This window comes from Canis lupus, chromosome 9, assembly GCF_048164855.1.
Source record: "Canis lupus baileyi chromosome 9, mCanLup2.hap1, whole genome shotgun sequence".
NCBI lineage: Eukaryota > Metazoa > Chordata > Mammalia > Carnivora > Canidae > Canis > Canis lupus.
In genome coordinates, this window is record NC_132846.1 from 33,490,147 (window position 1) to 33,511,445 (window position 21,299).

Sequence of the window (21,299 nt, forward strand, 5' to 3'; positions counted from 1 at the left end):
GAGGAGGAAGCCTGAAATGTTACACACTGTTTGCTCTACTCATATTTGATTTTTGCCTTGATGCAGTAAAATCCATGTTCCTCGCTTTCATTATGGTAATAGTGCTCATTGTGTATGGACAGCAGTGGCAAGAGAAGGCTCTCTGAAGTATGGGTAGCTGGGAACATGATTGTGGCATTGACTGAAATACGAAATCAGGAGTAGAAGAAGTTAGGGCCAAACAATATAGTGATGCTTTAGATTATAAGTAACAAAATACTCGACCCAAAGCAGCCTAACACCCTCATTTTTCTCTCAGAAAAAGTCCAGAGCAGGTATTTCCAGATGTGGTTCAACTCAAAGATGCCAGGGCTTCGTCCACTTCCCTGAGAGCCTTCTGACCTTCCTCTCATGTGCTAGATGGCCACATCCACTCCAGACATCCCAGTCATATGTCAGGAGAGGATCTCTCCTGGTGGCTCCCATCCCCAGGATGACCACTCCAGATTTCTCCTGAGTTCCCCTGGTAGGGTGGGGTCAGATTTCCATGTGTTTTCCTTCAGAGCCTAGGAGAACTGGTATTGGCATTTTCAGGCTTTTTCATGGGAAGCCAGCTCAGCGAGTAGGGAGAAAGGCATTAGGTAGGTAACCAACGATGTCTGTCACAGTGATGAATTCCATTTTCTTTCCCTCCACAGTTGATAAAGGCTCACTTAGCAGCCTTATAGAGCTTGAATTAGACAGGCTAAGTCATAACTGTAATAAATTAGTATTTTCTAGAAGCCAGTTAGTTTCTCAGTGGGCTTTTGCCTTCTATTCTGTGATTGAGAGCTGATCCCACTGCTTCCTAACAAATTAAAGATTTGATTATTTTCCTCTTACTTTTACAATTTGAATGAAAGCTCTGTGGCTGCCAGGAAGACGTTATCTGTCCTATTATGCATCTGCAGGATTGCCTTTCTGGTATCATTCCATATTCTCTATCTCTTTATATGCTTTTGTATATGTACCTACCACGTTATAGGAGCAGGAACATTCTATAGACATTATGAGCCATGTTTGTTTTAGAGTCTGGGAGCTCAGAAAACTCCCTGACATTTAGTCTGAGTTGAACCAGGACAACCAATTCCAGCTCCCCTGAGTGGCAGAGGTTGGCTGAGCTGAGCCAAGTCTGTGACATAAGTAAAGCTAAGAAAGGAAGAAACTGTCTTGGCTCAGAAGGGGCCTTGTTTGCGCAACTGGGGTTGCAGGGTGGTGCCCATAAGGTTTCTCTCTCTCTCTTTCTCTTTCTCTCTCTCTGTAATGTATATACTTGAACATTATATCCAGAATACCTGCAGTGGTTGACTATCTAAGCTGGATAAAACTGGAATCCTTTATTTTGTGGATCTGTAATTGTCCAACTATGATATTTTTAACCCAATAAAAATCACATGCAATACATTGAAGCTGAGGTGTCATTTGTGGGTACCTTTGTGAACAAAAAAGGAGGGGAGGGAAGACCCGAGGAAGGAAGCTCCCAATCTCATCTTCTGTCTGTAGCAGCTCATTCAGTCCTCCGCCACTGGTGGCATGCCTACTGTGCCCCTAGTGCTGGGGACGGAAGAACAGATAGAGGTACTGCCAGTGCTGTGAGAGGCAGTCAGCCTCCCTGCCCCCTCAGCACGGTAGAGAATCAGATACGGACATCAGCGCTGTCCACCAGGCAAGCTAGTTGGGCTGGTTTTCCCTACAATTTTAAAGTGCCTAGTTTCTAAGTTTGAGTTGGTGTAATAAAAATTACATTATGTTACAGTAATTGTGTTTGAATTACATTATAGTGAGTAGCAAGAGAAGGCCTTACCTGCTCTCCTATATGATATTTCAGAAATAGATTTCAAAGCAACTTGTTACCTTGGGGAAATTTTTATTTCTGAAATACCTCCAATGATCAACTCAAGTCAGTGAATCTGTCATTTACTAGAATTTGAATTTCCAAAAGTTATATTTTAAATCTTTGCAGGGTTGTTGAAAAATGAGTACTTCTAACGAGAGTATAATCCCTTACATACTTGCCCAGAAAGAAAGCAAAAAGGGATTTCAAGCTTAGGCTGTCTTCGAATTCCCCCCAGCTAACCAAATCTGGCCCTACTCTTGGCTTTAATATGCAGACAAGGTCACTGTGGGCCCAGTTTATGTCATCAAGGGCAGTCTGCATCTCTCCATTTGTTTCTGAGGATGCCGTCAATGGCCTCAGGTGGCCTGGTTTTGACTGCCACCTTTTGCTCCAAATCCCAGTCCTGGCTTAACTCCCAGTCTTCTCAGGGCCAGCTCGTCAAGGTGCTTCTCCTCCCTGTGGGTGCAGCCTGTCCCGCCGCCAGCACTCAGGACTCAGTATGGGAAGGCCTGTTCTCCTGGCTTGGCACTCACAGAGGGAAAATCAGCTAGAACTGGAAGCAATGGAGAGGTGGATGTCAATCCAATTCTGAAGTTCCTTGGCCATCCCTGCCACAGGGGAGTATATTACCAGCTGGCTCAGAGCCATTCACCACCCTCTGGGACTTGTTTTCTCCCTGCAGAATCGCTTTTCCAACTTCTCCATCTTCCCTACATCCAGAAGCTTCCAGAACACATCCTGCCAATGGTACTTTCTTAGTCAAAAAGTCTCAGAGAAAACATTTCCCTGACCCCAAAGTGTTCACCTTTCCTAATCTTGGTCATTCACATGTAGCCACATACAAAGCAGGCAGAAATTTGAAATTATAAACTTTGAGTGAGCTCAATATTCAGAGTGTCCTAGATCAGGCATTCAAGGAAGGCTTCAGAGCCCCTGTGCTTTCCTCCCTGATTGGGAGTGGCCATACAGGGGTCAGCCTAGGTTGTGTGCTCTCCTGTCCTGGAAGCAGTTCCTGGGTATGACTTTCTCTATCAGTAGACTTTTTCATATATTGTGTGGGCTTCTAATAACCTGAGTCACAAGAGTAGTTTGAAGGAAACATGTCAGAAGAATTGGGTCCACTAACAACTTAGGGCCTGTAAGTTGGCAATTTCTGGTGTTTTCTGAAGTGCTATGGAAGTGTCTATGGGGGTCCCATGCCCAGGGCTGTGCCAGGTTGTGGGGTGAGCACAGCAAGTCCTCCCGCAGCATTAGTTTCCCAGCAAATTTGGCAGTATGTAAATGTTAAAACCAGCCAGCATATTATGGAGGAGAATACAGAATTTACAATAATTTTACAGTAAAATATTTTAATATGAGAGCTTCACTGCAGGGTGCTCCAAGGTTCCAGATGTCTCCAAGGTTCAGGTGACTTTCTTCTAGTTAAGGCAACTTTGATGGCAATTTAAGAAACACTGTACTTAAGAAAGTACAATCATACAAAAGTGTGTAACATTTTAAAGGGAGTTCTGTTATGGCACTTAGTAACTCCTTATTTTACAGATAATTGGTGAGGTACAGGCATTTCTTATTTTATGTGATATACGTGTCATGAAAGTTATGTTCCAAGTCGTAATATTTGTAAATTGAATACTTGTAAATGCAATAGACACTTTTTAAGGAAACCTAAAATTAGTTTATAAATAATTACTCACTGAATCTTAGTTTTATATGTTTGAATTTAATAAAATTATTTTCCTTAAAGTGAAGGGAAAATAATTCACTTAACTATAATATAAGCATCCATTTATCTTGAAAATAGCTATTAGTTTGGCTTTCAAAAAATGTCACTTATATCAATACCATTGAATTTGTCTGATTCAGACCAATGAAAATTTAAGACTATTTTTGTTCGTGGATTTAAGTAGTCTAAGAAGTCTTTTTTAGATTTCTGGCCATATTAAATATTGAAATTATTTCTAATACTTGTATTGTCTTAATGAAGCACGTAGAACAAAACAGTTCAGTCACGAAGTTCCTCAGGGCAGATGATTAAATAACCATGAGATTAACCAGGCTAACTTCAAAGTTGATTTGGAATGTTGTATTACTTTTTGCTCTAAGCAATTATATTAGTCAAATATAAATGTTCAGAGTACATTTTCATTAACATGCTTTGTATGTCCAGCTACTTCCAAATGCTTTCTTGGTCTTCATACAGTGTCATTATTCAATAAATGTTTAATAGAAAGGCTCATTAAAGTTTTATTTATTATACTTAATGCAAAAGAGTAGAAATGAAGATAAATTAAGTTGAAGTGAAATGGATAAAATGTAATTGAAATAATTTGGAGTACCATTTAAATAAACTTCTTCATTAATTTGGAAGTATTAAAAGTGTGTGACCACAACTTAAGATGTGTTCAAATATATCACTATGGAGAAAATAAGAATATTGTATTACTGGCTCCTAGCTTCTTTGAAAAAGACTATTAGCTTTAATCTAAAGATAGAAGATAAAATTAACTTAGCTTCCTTATTTATTAATTTAGCAAATGTCTGAGTTCAGCAACTACTTATACTTTCTTCTACATCTTATTTAAATCTTATATGATTATAACTGGCTAGCCTAATGTATAGAAATACTTGTAGAACATTTATATTTTTTTTACATTTATATTTTTTAATGACTTTTTTTACTAGATTATAATCTCTTGCATGGGGAAAATATAAAAAATGTCATTGACTTAACTAACTGCTGTAGTGTTGAAATAAATTTAAATTTTTTTAATCCTATTAATCTAAAAATTCAATCAGTGAGTTAAGATAATATGGAGAAAGTATATGTTTTTCCAGAAAAATCAAGTCTGGCAAATTAGTAAATTAGCTTTGATTTGACTTAAATATTGTTCATACTAAGAGTATTGGGTAAAACCAGAATTGTGACTGTTAGCTTCTCTGTAATTCGGGGCACAGCACAGTGAGAGGCTCTGACTTTTTTTTCTTTTTTTAAGATTTTATTTATTTAGAGAAAGAGAGGTGACTAGGGGAGGGCCAGAGGAAAAAAAAATCCTCGAGCAGACTCCCCACTGAACATAGAGACCCGAGGTGTGGGGCTTGATCTCAGGACCCTGAGACCATGACCTGAACCAAAATCAGGAGTCAGTGGCTCAGTCAATTGTCCCCAGGCTCCCCAGGGACAGGCTCTGACTTTAAAAAAAAAAAAAAAAAAAAAAAGTTGGCTTGTATTGGTTTTGCTGGTAGGTGATGTTTGTTAACTATAAGCAGAATTGTGGTTAAGTTGTTGAAATGAGATTTTATTGAATTTTTATATGTTTTTATTTCATTATTAGGCTATCAGCTGCAAAGGTCAACACAGCATATCGTACACTCTATCAAGGAATCAGACTGTGGTGGTGGAGTACACTCATGACAAAGATACGGATATGTTTCAGGTAACATCTTTGTTTTTCTTCTGAATGTGGTATAATTAACATAACGTCAGCTTTAGGTGTACAATGTAATGGTTCCGTATTTTGTGCCTATTGCAAAGTAATCATCACAGAAGTCTAGTAATTTTTGCCACCACACATAGTTACAAAGCCTTTTCCCTTGGGATGAGAGTGTTTAAGATCCACTCTCCTAGCTACTTTCACATATACTGTGCAGTAATATTTACCATAGACACTAAGATGTACTTGACATCCCCGTGACACATTCTTTCTTTTCTTTTCTTCATGGATGTTTTAGCACACTTTCCTTCAGTTCTGTATTCTGATATGTAATCAGAACTAGCACAGTAGCGTTTGGTAATGTACAAGGGGAAGAGGTGAGGATAACATAAAAACGAATTCTTATTTGATTTTTGAAAGACTAAGGGGAAAAAAAGCCCTTAATTTTAAAACTACAGACAGAAATTATAAAAGCTACATTCCTAGGTCTCAATGCAATAAAAATACGCATTAATCACAATAATAAAAATTTTTCAAAACCAACCACTTTGAAAAGCCAACATGTTTAAAATATTTCTTAAATAATACTTGAATCAGAAAGGACATTGATACTGCAATTTTGGGGCCTTTTTAAAAATTACTATGGGAACATTATGTAGCAAAATTCTTGAGATGTGACTGCATACTCAGAAGAAAAATATAAAATCTGAAGTGCTTTCATGATAGGAGAAGGGAGGAACAAGGAACTAAACATTGGTCTCCTTTAAAACTGACAGGAAATACAGAACAGGTTCATGACTAGTTTTAGTGGTAGATAATAGCCCAGAAATACACCAAAAGAAAGCAGAAGGAAGGAGATAATAGAAAAAAAAGTCATCAATTTAAGAAGATAATTAATAGTATATATAAGATTTGGTACTTTAAAACAATAGAAAATTAAAATTAAGGCTAATAGAGGAAAAAAGCAAAGTCAAATTGGGAACTATGCGGCTTTGCATTTCTTTATGGAATGTTAAATTATTAAATAAATGATAATGAAACAGGTGTCAAAACAGTATCCTAGATAATAACATCAAAAAGGGGGAAAAAGGGGAGGGAATAAGTAGCTCTGAAAAATAAGAAAATATGCCCAAGCTAGCTTCTAAAAAGAGAAATGTAAATTTACATCACACAGAGATCTGATTTTTCACTTACTAGATTGACAAAAGCCCAAATCTTTTTGTCAGAGATATGGGGAAACCCTCTCCTACTCCTATAAATTGGTATGACCTCTGTGGGGCGGTGATTTGGAAATACTTGTGAAAAATGAAAAATGCTTACGCTCTTTGACTTGGCTCTTCTCTTTCTAAAGCTCTTCTATTTCTAGAGATTTACCCTAGAGATAGCCCTGCATACATGCAGAATGACATTTTTACCAAGTCATTGCTCAAAGCAAGGTTTAATAGCAAAAGATTGCAAACAACCTGAATGTCCTTCAGTACGGGACCAGTTCCGTAAATTCAGATACAGCCATACAGTGGCAGGCAGCCTCCAAGGCTGTAAAACAGAATAAGAAAAAGCTCCATGTATGGACGTGGAAAGAGCTCCAAACATATTTAATGAATTAAATATTAACATTATTATATTGAATCACTGATAATATATTCAATTAAGATTACTTAATCTTAAATGTTAATACATTTAAGTTATTAAATATATTAAATATTAAACAATATATTAGTTATTAAATATTAGCATAGTTAAATGATTTAAATAATGCTTACATGCATTCAGAGTCTCCAAGAGGATAAATAAGACATTATTAAAGTGGTTGCCTCTGTTGGGAAGAGGGTTGGGCAGGTGGTACATAGGGAGGTATTTCACACTATGATTTTTGAACCATGTGAATGTGTTAGCTATTTTTTAAAAAGTTAAACAGGGGCGCCTGGGTGGCTCAGTTAGTTAAGTATCTGCCTTCAGTTCAGGTCATGATCTCAGGGTCCTGGGATTGAGCCCCACGTCAGACTCCCTGCTCAGAGTGGAGCCTGCTTCTACCTCTCTGTCTACCCCTCTCTTGTGCTCTTTCTCAAATAAATAAAATCCTTAAAATTTTTTTAATTAAAGATTTAAAAAGCTAAACAACCCCAGAGTCATAGTCATAGATGTAGACCCAGTTATTTAAGTGCCTCAAAAGTAAGATTTATTATATTTAGGCAAAATACTAACAGTGGTTTTACTCTTCATGCCATCCTATTTTATAATACTTTAACTTTTTTTCTCTTCTCATTCTACCAGAGGAAAAAATCTCTTCCTAAAAAAGTAAATGCATATACTTCCCTGCTGATAACTTTATAGAACTTGATTATACATTTTAATACTTTCCCAAAATTATAAATGTACTTGCATGATTTTTTAAAGATTTTAAAATTTTTATTTTATTTACTTATTTGAGAGAGAGAGGGCTCATGAGCATGAGAGAGAGAGAGAGAGAGAGAGAGCACAAGCAGGGGAAAAGGGGTAGAGGAAGAAGCAGACTCCCTGCTGAGCAAGGAGCCCGATATGGAACTCTATCCCAGGATCTGGAGATCATGACCTGAGCTGAAGGCAGACACTTAACCAACTGAGCCACCCAGGTGCCCCACTTACAAGAATTTTTACATAGGAAGTTTTTTACACATTTTACCTTAGAGAGTAGATGCTCAGTACCAAAAAAAGTGCAGCAAGAAAATTTTACAATTGTTGGTGGTACATTTTTTACCACTTTAAAGTCAACATGTCACTGTGGTGGCACCTGTGATTTCATCACTGTTCTTTAGTGACATGTTGTGACAGAGATGACATATTTTTCACTATTGTACAATCACATTCCACTCACATTGCTCACTTTCTTCCTTCTCATCTCTGCAAATGCAGAATGAATGAAAGATTCATGAGAAGCTTAACATGAGATCTATCCTCTTGACAAATTAAGTGCACAATACGGTATTTTTACCATAGAGACAGTGTTCTGCAGCAGATCTCTGGAATTTCTTCATGCTGCGGAGCTGAAACTTTATACCCATTGAATAATAATTCCCATTTCTCTGCACTCCCAACCCCTGGCAACCATGATGCTATGGTTCCTATTTGACTGTTTTAGGTACCTCACGTAATTGGGATCATGCCGTATTGGTAATGTCCTTTCGCTTCATCCATGTTGTGGCATGTGGCAGGATTTCCTCCTTTTTAAGGCTGAATAATATCCCACTGGGTGTTCATACCACATTTTTTTATTCCTTCACTCACCAATGGACATTTAGGTTATTTCTATAGGTGGCTGTTGTAAATAATGCTGCAGTGAACATGGGGAGCAGGTATCTCTTTGAGATTCTGATCTCAGGTTTTTTTCTGATAAATACCCAGGAACAGGACTGCTGAATCACATGGCAGTTTTATTTTTAATCTTTTAAGGAAACTCCATCCTGTTACAAACTTTGAAATGCTTTCTGCATACTTCCCATCTTGTCACATAGAATATTTGAAAGGCTCAATATTTAATAAAAGTAAATTTTTACTACTTCATCAAAAGCATACTTCAGTGAAACTGGCATTATTTTTTTTTTAAGATTTTATTTATTTATTCATGAGAGACACAGAGAGAGAGGCAGGCAGAGACATAGGCAGAGGGAGAAGCAGGCTCCCATGCAGGGAGCCCGATGTGGGACTCGATCCTAGGGCTGTGGGATCATGCACTGAGCCGAAGGCAGATGCTCAACTGCTGAGCCACCTAGGCGTCCCAAAACTGGCATTATTTTTAACTGGAAGTGCCTGCCAGTGAAGAATACAGTGGCCATTAGTACAGTTTGGTGCCACTGTTTTGATTCCTACTAAAGCACATGATTGCCTTAGCACTGTTAGAATAAATGTCAGCACCGTGGATAAGGCAAATGGCATGTTTGTATTATTATGAAAGCAATTTTGGCTTCATGGATTTGGTCCTTTAGAAAAGGTCTCGGGGACCCTCGGAGGTTCATAGACCACATTGAGAAATACTAAATTAAACTAACCTCTTAAATTTCATAGCTAAGAAATCTGGGTTTTTGAAAGGAAAGGTAACCAAGGCGTTAGTAGCAGAAGTAAGATTTATGTCTCTTGAGCTCTGTGTTCCTATGTAGTACGAGGTCAACCTCTTTAAATGAAGCATGGTAATTCAACAAGGATTTATAGCTTTACTAAGAAAACATAACACATTTGTCATTCTTACTCAAATAATCTGATTCCACTTGCAAAATAACTAGACATATTGGAGGATTAATATCAGGTCACTCGAAGCAGAGTAAAATTAAGCAGCTCTTAGGAGGCCCTGAAAAATCAAGCTTGTTTTAATTTTTTTCTTCCTTTTGCAAGCTTTTATGTCACCAACCTATGATTGAAAAAGTTACTGAGCATAAAGCACTGTAGCATTCCTCTTTCTCAAGCGCAGACCTTGGTGTTGAGGGCTGTTCATTGCAGCCATTATCCATTAAAATGATTTCTAGGTTAATTGAGCATTTAAAGTGGAGCATCAGACTTAGCCAGAGTAGGGCCTTGTGCTGCCTTCCCTACAGTGGAAACAGATAGTAGGCTCAGAACTCAGAAGTATTGTCACCTAAGGGAAAAAAATACCAATTTGATCTGAATTTAAGAGATGGGTTAAGGGTTAAAGATGGGTAAAGGGTGAGTTAATATAGCAACAATTTCATAGTAGTTATTTTCTAGAACAGGTATAAATAAAGGAATGAGAAAAGAATGTAGCTTCTGAGAATGTAAAATAGATAAAAAGAGTTTATCAAGTGACAAAAATGTCTTGCAGGGCCCCCAAAGGGACGTGTGTTGTGTGATGCCAAATGCATCCTGATCCTTTGGGTAAAGAAACCAATGAGGCCTCAGAGATTGCCTTCTCATAGTCTTCAAGCCAGGGTGCTGGCAGACCTTATGGTTTTGGTTTTTGTTTGGTTAGTTTTTCATTTAGTTCCATTTATAGTACTTCTAGATAGTAATGTTTTATCAGCATCCACCTAGGTGAGAAAAGTGTTAAAGAATATCTGCTTTTTAAACATTTATTTCTTAAAAGATGATACGTGTGTCTCTCTCACAGGGTACCAGGTCCCTGTCATAATCCTCCCACTTATCAATTTCACTTCTTGAGCACCTACTATGTATCAGATACTCATCTAGTTACTGGAGGTAGGCAGCCCAGACTCCCATCTCATGGAGCCCACATTCTAGAAGAGGCAAACAGGCCACAAATAAGGCAGGAGCAACAGCAAGTGCCAAGGCCCTAAGGCAGGAGCAGGATGAAGGAGGAGGACAGTGAAATGAGATGAGCTTGGGGAGGTGGGGCCCTTAGGCCAAGTAAGAAATTGGAATTTTAAGCAAGGGAGAGGTATAATCTGATTTATGTTTCTTAGAGATATCTTCAAGTGCTGTCTAGACAAGAATGGAAACCTCATGTGTGAAAACAGGGAGACCAGTTTGGAGACTAAGGTAATGCAATCCAAGGAAGGGCTGCTGGCAGTGAGAACTAAGGTGGGGAGACATGGAAGGATGGAAGCTGTATTTGGGGGGAGTGTTGACAGGCAGGGTTAAACATAGGTGTGAAGGAGAGTAAAGAATCAAGAATAATTCTTCAGTATTGATTTTTAGCTTGAGCAAAGTGGATGCCAGTTGTTGACACGGGGAATCTAGGGGGTTGAAGAGGAATCCAGATTCTGTTTGGAACATGTTACATTTTGATATGCTTATTAGACTTCTGAATGGATATTGGCAATGCTGGTCTGAAGTTCTGGGTAGAGATCAGGGCTTTTTGGCTAATAATGGGATTAGACAAGATTACCTAGGGAAGAATCAGAAAACAAAGGGAAAGGGGCTATTTGCCAACTAGCCTGTAAGAGTTTCATTATTCCAATAGCAGATACAGGTATGCCAGGATATCCTGGCTGATGATAAGCCCTGGAAACCTCCGCAAGAGCCGTGTCAGTAGAGCCCTGTGGTAGAAACTCTGCTGGTGCAGGCTGAGGAGAGAAGTTAAGGAGATGAGTAAGGAAATGGGAGAGTAGTAACTAGTGAGGTTTTTCAAGAAGTATTGCCTCTAAGTGAATCAGAGAAATGGGGCTGTAGTTTGAGAGCTTGTTCTTAAGTGAAGGAATGTATTTTTAAAGATGAGGAACTAGGGCAGCCCTGGTGGCGCAGCGGTTTAGCGCCGCCTGCAGCCCGGGGTGTGATCCTGGAGACCCGGGGTTGAGTCCCATATCAGGCTCCCTGCATGGAGCCTGCTTCTCCCTCTGCCTGTGTCTCTGCCTCTCTCTCTCTGTGTGTGACATCATAAATAAATAAAAATTAAAAACAAAAAAAAAGATGAGGAACTAGTCTAAAACAATGCTACTCAAAGTGTGCGCAACCAAGCAGCCAAGGGTCTGTTAACAGTACAGAATGAACTGAGTAGGAAATCGAGAGGAAGAGTTTGGAAACTTTTACATCACTTTTTATAGAACCTTGAAACATCCAAGCAGATGATCATTTTTCTAATATTCATTTTTATTGTACTTTTGAAAAGTATTGGTGACAACTTCAATTTAAAAAACAAATTGGTCCTTTTATCAGAGTCACAAAGTTTGAGAAGCTCCAGAATGTGTTTGATAGCTGATGATTAGATCTAGTAGTAGTAGAGAGAGAAATTGATGATTGGCAGGGGTGAGGCGGGGAACAGTGTCAGGAACAAAATCCTTGGGAAGGAAAGACTATTGAGACCCCAGGCATCGGTAGGGAGATTTGGAGAGGAGCAGCAATATTCCATCCTCATCATAGGAGGGAAGTCAGAAAGAAAATAAGGTTACAGTTGCAGGGACAGGAGTACCATTGGTACAGGAAAGGTGAGAGGGAGGCCCTTCCAGGTGCTTCCATGCCATCTTACCTGTTACCGACTAGACTGGCAGACAACCAGACAAACCAAAACTTCTCTCATGTCTGTAAAATTTAAAGTGCTGAGTGATGTTGTGTCATTGGTGTCAGTAAAATCCTCCCTATGGCTATTATGTGAATATCAGCCCTGTACAATTATCAGATGAAATTCAGAAACATCTTGGCTTGTCTACATGACTGCCCTTCAGAGAATGTAAGGTTGATCCAATACCCAAAAGGATGGGTTCCAAGTTTTTGCACATGGGGTGAGTTTTCAGTAGGAAAGTGGCTTAGGTTTTTTTTTTTTTTTTTCTGGCAAAAGTAACATGAGGTTTGTATCTGAAAGTATAAAATTATACTGGCACACTACAGGTTAGATGTCAGTGGAATTGAATTGATAAACAAATCAAACGTGACCAGTCAGATAAGTATCATGACTTGAAATAATCGATCCTAGCAGTATGTTCCAGTTGGAATAAAATGTCATGTTTTATAGTCAATTTCAGTTAACTCATCAAGACATTAATTTAATACATTGGGATTAAATCAAAATGGCCTTTCCTGAAGAGAGTAATCTTTGTCGACAGTAACAGTTGTGTGACATTCTACCTAGAGCGTGGTTTTAGCTTTGAGCTTAAAGAGTCTTTGCCCTCTTCCATGGAGGCGACAGAAATTATGTCAGAGACTGTCTTTGTGAGAGCTCTAGGCAATTTTAGAACTTTCCACATTTCACTCCTGAGCTTCATTGGAATAAAGGTTCAGGACAAGTTTATTTCTGAGTTTAGAGTAGCCTTTGTTATTTTTTTATTCTTCTCTGTATTTTTGAAATATTTTACAATAAGTATTTGTTACTTTTCTAGTTTAAAAACATTTTTAAAGTGAAATAAGTCAAAGACAAATACTGTATGATATCACTTATATGTGGAATCTAAAGAAAAAAAACGACAACCATAGAAACCAGAGACTAGAATGGTAGTTAACCACCGGCTGAGGGCATGGGGAAGGTAGAGAGGTATTGGTCACATAGCTGTAAGATGAACAGGTTCTGGGGATCTAGTGTACAGCATGGTAATCATAGTTAATAATATTGTGTTGTATACTTGAAAGTAGCTAAGAGAATAGCTTTAAAAAAAAAGGCTTAAAAAAAAACCACTCTGAATCAGAGCTTCTGAGTCACATACCCAGCTTTTAAATGAATTTAGCTGAGGGAAGACTCTGAACTTTAGAAAGATGAATTGATAAGATTTGTAATATCGCTTTAGATTTTTATGTTGCATTTTTTAACAAGTTATATGTTTTCTAAACCTGAAAGGCATACATTCAGGCAATATGCATCTATTCACAATGATGAGTTTCAGGGAACCCAGAGGTTTAGTTTATTCTAGATACATTTCATTAGAACAAGAAATTAAGGGTTGTAAAAAAAAAAAAAAAGGAGAGAGGAGGAAGAGAGAGAGAAAATAGATGTCTGTTGTCTGTTGGTTTAATAGAGATAGTCTATGCATGAAAATATGTGACATTTACAAAAGAAATTTAATAATTTTCCAGGAAGCAAACAGAGCTAAATGATGCAAGAAAATATATATTTGTTCACTTTTATTTCTTTAGATGAAAAATATATTAAATCTTATGTTTTAGACAGAATTTTGAGATCAGGATAAAGATACCTAAGAAATTGACTGTTGGGGGTCTTCTGTATATACATCTGGGGGGTTTATGTGTTTCTCCCCTCGTCAGCTTCTGAATCAGAGTCACTAGTGTTAGGAAAGAACATTAACATTCTATTTAGTGACAAGTGATTTATTTACATATAAATGATTTTAATTTAAAAAGTCTCTGGTATATAAATAACATATATCACTGTTTTCTGGTCAGAGGTTCATAAAACAGCATTACATAAATGTTTTAATATTTTGTCTTGAGGATTTTTTTGTTGTGTAAACAAACACTTAACTCTTCCCAGTTCACAGGACAGAACAGTACCTATCTTACTTGCATTTATTGATTATGGAAACCTTTTTAGAACTGTAAGATCCTCCTAATGAAATATATTCTTTCTGGAAGCATTTAATCTTACCAAGGAAAGCAAGTCAACATAATATTATTGGCAACTTCTTAGACTTTCCCAAGAGAGATTTTTTTTTTAAATCCAAAATTGAAATGTTAAGATCAGTTTTTTAAATCTTTAATCTGACTGCATCCCAAACCTGGGGTTGACTTGTATTGCCCTTCACATCATTGTCATTTACAGTGAATAATAGCAACAGGCATTTGATCTATGTCTGGGTTAGGGCTAGTCTTGTTCCATGCCATGTGTCACTGGTGGATTTACTTAGTGGGGAAAACCAATACCTGCTGCTGGGCAAGAGTTCTTTTGTTTGTTGTCTTTCTTTAAAATCCTGTTTTTCTCCAGCTGGAAATAGGGGGGTAAGGAGGGTGGGGTAGAGAATAATTTACTATTAAAGTAATATTTTCACCTGATCCCAGAGATACAGTCTGTTGGGAGGCAAGCTCTAATGTTTTTCTCCAGAATAAAAAAAAAAAAATTTAGCTTTTCTCTTACTATTTAAAATCTGGTGATTAGTTAACTATAATATCTCCCATAGTTAAACAAGGAAAGGGACAGCTAAATTTTTTTTCATTAAATTCTTACCCTCAGAGCAGAGATAACAAATGTTAAAGAGATCCGGAACATTCATCCCATGTGAGCAAAATATGGTGACATATTTTTCAAATAAATCATGAGTACATTTGATTTATTTAGGTGGGCAGGTCAACAGAAAGCCCTATCGACTTCGTTGTTACAGACACAATTTCTGGCAGTCAGAACAACGATGAGGCCCAGATTACACAAAGCACCATATCCAGGTTTGCCTGCAGGATCGTCTGTGACAGGAATGAACCGTACACTGCACGGATATTCGCAGCCGGATTCGACTCTTCCAAAAACATATTTCTTGGAGTAAGTACTATTACTAAGTACATTGTTTCAAGAAAAACAGCCCTTTATTATCAGATAAAACATTTGAATGTGGCCAAAACTTTGCTTTCCACAATGCTTCTAGTTAGAGTTGGAGATTTTAGTCTTCAGATATGGAATTTGAGAGGTTGCTATTAAGAAACTAAAAATAACTATGTCATTACTTGATACTTGTTCTGTTTGCTGTATTATAATATGTAGAGTAATTACTTTTTAAAAAATACATATTGACATCACGCTTAATGTATTTATAGTAGATTTAAGAGGGGTTATTTCAGTAGGAAAAATAAATGGTCAAATCTACATAGAGTTCAAAAGAAAAAGTGACATTCATTCATTCAAAAAATTTTTATTGGGTTTTTTCTGGATTCCACGCCTGGTGTTATGGATGCACTATCACAGAGAACAGAACAGACTAAAAATCTCTGGCTTCATAAGGTTTCCATGTAAATGAAATCCAGAAGTTTTAGTGAATATCCAGTTTTAATATAGTTTTTTTTTTTTTAACCAGGATGTTTTTTCAGGGAAAAAAATACAAAATGGCCTTTAAAAAAATACCCTAAACAATAATAAAAATGTATCCTTTCATGTTAACAAGGGGCCCCATGGAAGACAGCTCCAGGGTTGGGTAATTCAGTGGTTCTGTGACATCTAAGAAAGCAGATTCCTTCTGTCTTGCCCCCTACCTCCCTGGACAGATCAGCTTCCTCAGGCTGCCCTAGGGATGAGAGATGGCTCTTGCACTTCCATGCATCTACTGTCACGTGATGACTTCCAGCTGAAGAGGCAGCCCAGCGGCACTATTTCTTCCTTATCTCTCTTTATTGTTTTTTAATTTACTTTTTGTAATTGAATAAATTTGACACATAACATTGTATAAGTGTAAGGTATACAGTCATGTTACCTTGATATGTGTTGTAAAATGATTGCTGGTATAGCATTATTTACCACATTGTGCAATTATAGTACAATAACATGGTCTATACTTGTAATATGGTGCATTAGATCTCTATGGCTGCTTCACTGCTCATTACAAGCTTGTACCCTTAAACACCATCAATCTTATCACTCTACCCCTATGCCCCCACCCACCCACCCCATCCCCGGTAACTATCATTTTATTTTTCTCTGTTTTTCATAGGCTTAACTTTTTTAGATTCCACATACAAGTAACATCATATAATACATATTTTCTCTGACTTAACTTGCTTAGCATAATGTGCTCAATCAAGGTCCATCCATGTTGTTGCAAATGGAAGGCCATCCTCCTTTCTCATGGGTAACTCATATGTACAGTGTCTTTTTTATCCATTCATTCATTGATGGGCATTGGGGTGGCTTTCATGTCTTGGCTGTTGGGAATAATACAGTAAACATGGAAGTGCATATATCTCATTGAAACCCTGTTTTCAGTTCCTTTGAGTATGTGCCCTAAAGTGGAAATGCTGGATCATATGGTAATTATTTTTTTATTTTTTGGCTATTTTGAGTGTTCTGTGGTTGCACACAAAGTTTAGGATTATGTCTTCTATTTCTGTGAAGAATTCTTTTTAATGTTTCGATGGAGATTGTGTTGAATCTATAGGTGGATTTGGGTAGTATGGCCATTTTAACAATAGTCTTCTGATTCATAAGCATGGGTTATCTTTCCATTTGTCTGTGTCTTCAATGTATTGCAAAGTTTTGTCCTTTTCATTGTATGGATCTTACACTTCCTTGGTGAAATTTATTCCTAAGTATTTTACTATTTTTGATGCTGTTCTGAATGGGATAGTTTTCTTTATATGTTTTTCAGATGCTTCATCATTAGTGTAAAGGAATGCAACTTATTTCTCTGTTGGATTTTTGTCCTGCCACTTTACTGAAACCTTTAATTTCAACAGCTTTTTGACTAACTCTTCACGATTCTCAATATATAACATCATATCATTAGCAAATAGTGACAGTTTTACTTCTTTCTTTCAGGTTTGTATGCCATTTACTTCTTTATCTTGCTAATTGCTCTGGCTAGGACTTCTAGCACTATTTTAAATAGGTATGGTGAGAGTGGGCATCTTTGTCCTGTTTCTGATCTTAAAGGAAACATCTGCAGTTTTTATTCACTGAGTATGACATTAGCTGTGTGTTTCCACATATTTGTAGATCTTCTCACTTTCCTTTCATTGTTACTTTCTAGTTTCATACCATTGTGATCAGGGAAGATAATTGATATGATTTTAGTCTTCTTAAACTTGCTAAAATTTGTTTTGTGGCCTATCATATCTCTCCTGGAGAATGTTCCAGTGCACTTGAGAAAATGTGTTCTGCTACCATTGGATAGAATGTTCTGTATATGTCTGTTGAGTCCATTGCTCAAAAGTGTGGTTCAATTCCAGTGTTTCCTTGTTGATTGTCTGAAATATCTATCCATTGATGACAGTGGGGTATTGAAGTCCTTTACAATTATTATACTGTAGTCCGTTTCTCTTTTAGATCTGTTATTATTTGCTTAATATAATTTGCTACTTGGATATTGGGTACATATATATTTACAATCATTATATTTCTTGATGTACTGACCCCATTATGATTATGCAATGACTTTGTCCCTTGTTACCCTTTTTGGCTTGAAATCTGTTTGTCTGATATAAATATTGGCTATACCAATCCTCTTTTGGATTCTCTTTGCTTGGAATATCATCTTCCATACTTTCATATTGAGCCCTATGTTGTCTTTAAAGCTGAGATGAATCTCCTGTAGGGCAGCATATAGTTATCTTTTGTTGTTGTTTTTTAAATCCTTCCAGCCACTCTATGCCTTTTGGTAAGTTCAGTGCATTTACATTTAGTTTGATTATTGATATGAAGGACTTATTACTGTCATGGTCTCTTTTGCCTTCTGGCTATTTTGTCTCTCCATTGTTTCTTTTTCCTTCCATTTCTTTTTTTTTTTTTAATTTTTATTTATTTATGATAGTCACACAGAGAGAGAGAGAGAGGCAGAGACACAGGCAGAGGGAGAAGCAGGCTCCATGCACTGGGAGCCCAATGTGGGATTCGATCCCGGGTCTCCAGGATTGCGCCCTGGGCCAAAGGCAGGCGCTAAACCGCTGCGCCACCCAGGGATCCCTTTCCTTCCATTTCTATCTATATTTGTACATTGGTGGTTTCCCATGGTGCATCTTGCTCAATTTCCCCTGCTTTTAATGTTTTGTCTCTGCTCTAGATTTTTGCTTTGTGGTTATCATGAACTTTACATAGAACAACTCATAGATAAAATAGTCCTTCTGCTGATAACAATTAATCTTCATTTGCCTATGAAGAATCCATCCTTTAACTTTTTTCCTTTTATATTTTTGATGTCACAAATTATCTCTTTTTATGCTGTGATTTTGTTACCACATTGTAGTAGCTGTAGTTATTTTTTACGTCTGCTATAGGTATTTTTAATGTCTTTGCCTTTAACCTTTCTACTCTAATTGAGAATTTATTTTTTTTATAATTGAGAGTTTAATGTACTATTATAAAGAGTTACAGCTTCTAATTCTATCACTTTTATCAGAGTTTTATGTACTTCTGTCTTTTCATTTTAGCTTGAAGATCTCCTTTCAACACTTCTTATAAGGCAGGTCTGGGGTGGTGAACTCCCTCAGCTCCTGTGTGTCTGGGAAGCCTTTAATTCTCCATATCTGAAGCATAACTTTGCTGGGTAGAATATTCTTGGCTGGCTGTTTTTATCTGAGAAATTGAATAGCCTGATGGGGATTCCTTTGTAGGTTACTGTCTTCCCCCTCCCCCAGCTGCCTTTAAAATTTTATCATTGACTCTTAATAATTTTTTAAAAGATGTATTTATTCACAAGAGACACAGAGAGAGGCAAAGACATAGGCAGAGGGAGAATCAGGCTCCCCAGGGGGAACCTGATGTGGGACTCAATACCAAGACCCCAGGATCAGGACCAGAACCAAAGGCAAGACACTCAACCACTGAGCCACCCAGGTGCCCTGACTCTTAATAGTTTAAATGTAATGTGTCTTAAAGAAGATCTTGCATGGAGAATAATAAGGTGTTCTGTTAGCTTCATGGACTTTGTATATCCAGTTCTTTCCTCAAGTTTTAGAAGTTCTCAGGAATTATTTCTTTAAATATGCTTTCTGCCCTTTTCTCCCTCTCTTCTCCTTCTAGAAAATCCATTATTCTTATGTTGGCTTTTCTAATGAAGGTGGCTAGCTCTTGTAGTGTGTCTTCACTTCTTAAATCTTACTTCTCTCTTCTGTTCCACATGAATCATTTCTATATTCTAGTCTTCCAGCTTGCCAATTCTCTCTCCCATCTGATCTGCTGTATTTCCAGTGCATTCTAGTGCATTCTTCATGTCATTTATTGAGTTCTTCAGACCCAGAACTTGTTTGGTTCTTTTTTAGAATTTTATTGCCTTGGGTAAAGTATTCCTTCTGCTTGTTCATTTTATTTCTGAGGTCATTGTATTGCCTTTCTGAGTTTTCTTGTATCTCATTAAATTTCTTCATAACAGCTGTTTTCAATTCTTTATCAATAGAATGTCCATGAAATATTCATGCAGTATTCCATGTCTTTGGATTCAGTTGCTGGAAAACTGTCATTTTCTTTTTGTGATACTGTATTACTGTGATTTTTTTCATGGTGTTTGATTAAAAGTGCCTCTGTCCTCACATTTGAAGTAGGGAACACCCTATTTAGGCAAGTTTCTGTTTACTTTGATTCTAACAGTTCAGCAGGTTGGTAGTTAGGGGCCTTTCTTTTATCTTCCAGAAGGTGGTGCTATAGCACAAATTTTTGGTTTCTCTTATTGGGTAGAGGTAGGGGCTGACTTTTCACTGAGGTTGGGAGTGGGCTCCAAGGGAAAAGGAGTGAGGAGATGCAGCAGATTTGGGGGAGGTGTGTACTTCGCTCTTGGGGCTTTGATGTACCCACAGTCTGGTAGTGGGATCCTCAATTTGGGGCGGGAGGTGGAGGTGGTCCCAGAAGTCCATGGACCAGAACCCTGGGGCAGACAACAGGAGACACTTCCCTGAAGTTCTCTTTGCCTACTTCCCTTCCCCCATTCACTGCAGTCTTTCCTCCAAGATGGCAATGAATCCTTCCATTTATAGAACATACATAGAGCAGACACCACCACCCCACACTCACCTCCTTCACCCTCCACCTCCTTTGTCAGAAAAGGTCACACTATCCCCCTACCCACTGGCCACTGCCTTTGCCACCTCTGGCTCCCCAGCAACCCACCTTCACTGCCTCCTCTGGGATACAGTGCACCCAATTTCAGGGGCATAGATGTATGGATTTCAGGTGATCTGGATGCTGTGCAGCTGTGCTCTTTTTTTGTTACAGATGTCTGGTTGTAAATCCAAGAGGCTAGAAAAAAAGGAATGATCCATGCCACTGGGAGACTGATGTCACTCTTTCTTTCCATTCTCTTTTTAGAACAAAGGAACCTTACCGGGAAGATTAGCAGAAGACCCAGTCATGTCTCATTGGCCAGAGCTCAGTCACTGGCAAGAGGGCTTATCCTAATCAGAATTTATCCCTGGGTCATGTGAGCAATAGCTGGCTCTGTCACCAAGAAAGAGGAATCACTGACACAGGCATCCAAGAGTGTTTGTCCTGCCATTATATCAGGCTGTCTTTACCTTCCATCCTTGAGGATATTTATGAAGAGATACTGGCCACAACTTGTTAGCCTAACATTTGTAAAAATTTTGTATGTTTAGTAAAAATTCCTTTTTTCCCCCCTACCTTCTATATACTTCCCAGGTAATGATTACATATAAAGCACTAATACAAAAGAGGCAAAAGCATTGCACAAATAGAACTGAAGAACACATACTAGATTCCTGGAATCTCCCAGGGGCAAAGCGGGGATGGGGTGGGTAAAAGAATCTCTGAGGAAAGGGCCCAGGCATCAGGTTCTTTTTCTTTAAAGCTCCCAAGATGAATATAATGCATATCCAATGATAAATCATTCATACATTTTAGCACTTTCATGTTATCAGAATAATTGCATATTTTATCCTTCTGATTATTAGCTTTAAATAGAAAATGAAAATTCATCACTTTCTTCTGTCTGCCCATACTGGATATTTTAAAGAGATTCTGGAATCCCTTCATTTTGAACATA

At 37.8% G+C, this 21,299-nt stretch overlaps 1 protein-coding gene across 2 annotated transcripts in view; it reads left to right on the forward strand.

Annotated features, from left to right (window-relative positions):
* Nucleotides 1-21,299, forward strand: part of PELI2 (pellino E3 ubiquitin protein ligase family member 2) — a 177,454-nt gene that overhangs the window by 149,726 nt on the left and 6,429 nt on the right. For both annotated transcript variants that reach the window (XM_072838690.1, XM_072838691.1), the window contains 2 exons: nt 5,188-5,289; nt 14,948-15,145. In XM_072838690.1, coding sequence (XP_072694791.1) covers nt 5,188-5,289; nt 14,948-15,145 — 300 coding nt within the window. The remainder of the gene's footprint in view (nt 1-5,187; nt 5,290-14,947; nt 15,146-21,299) is intronic.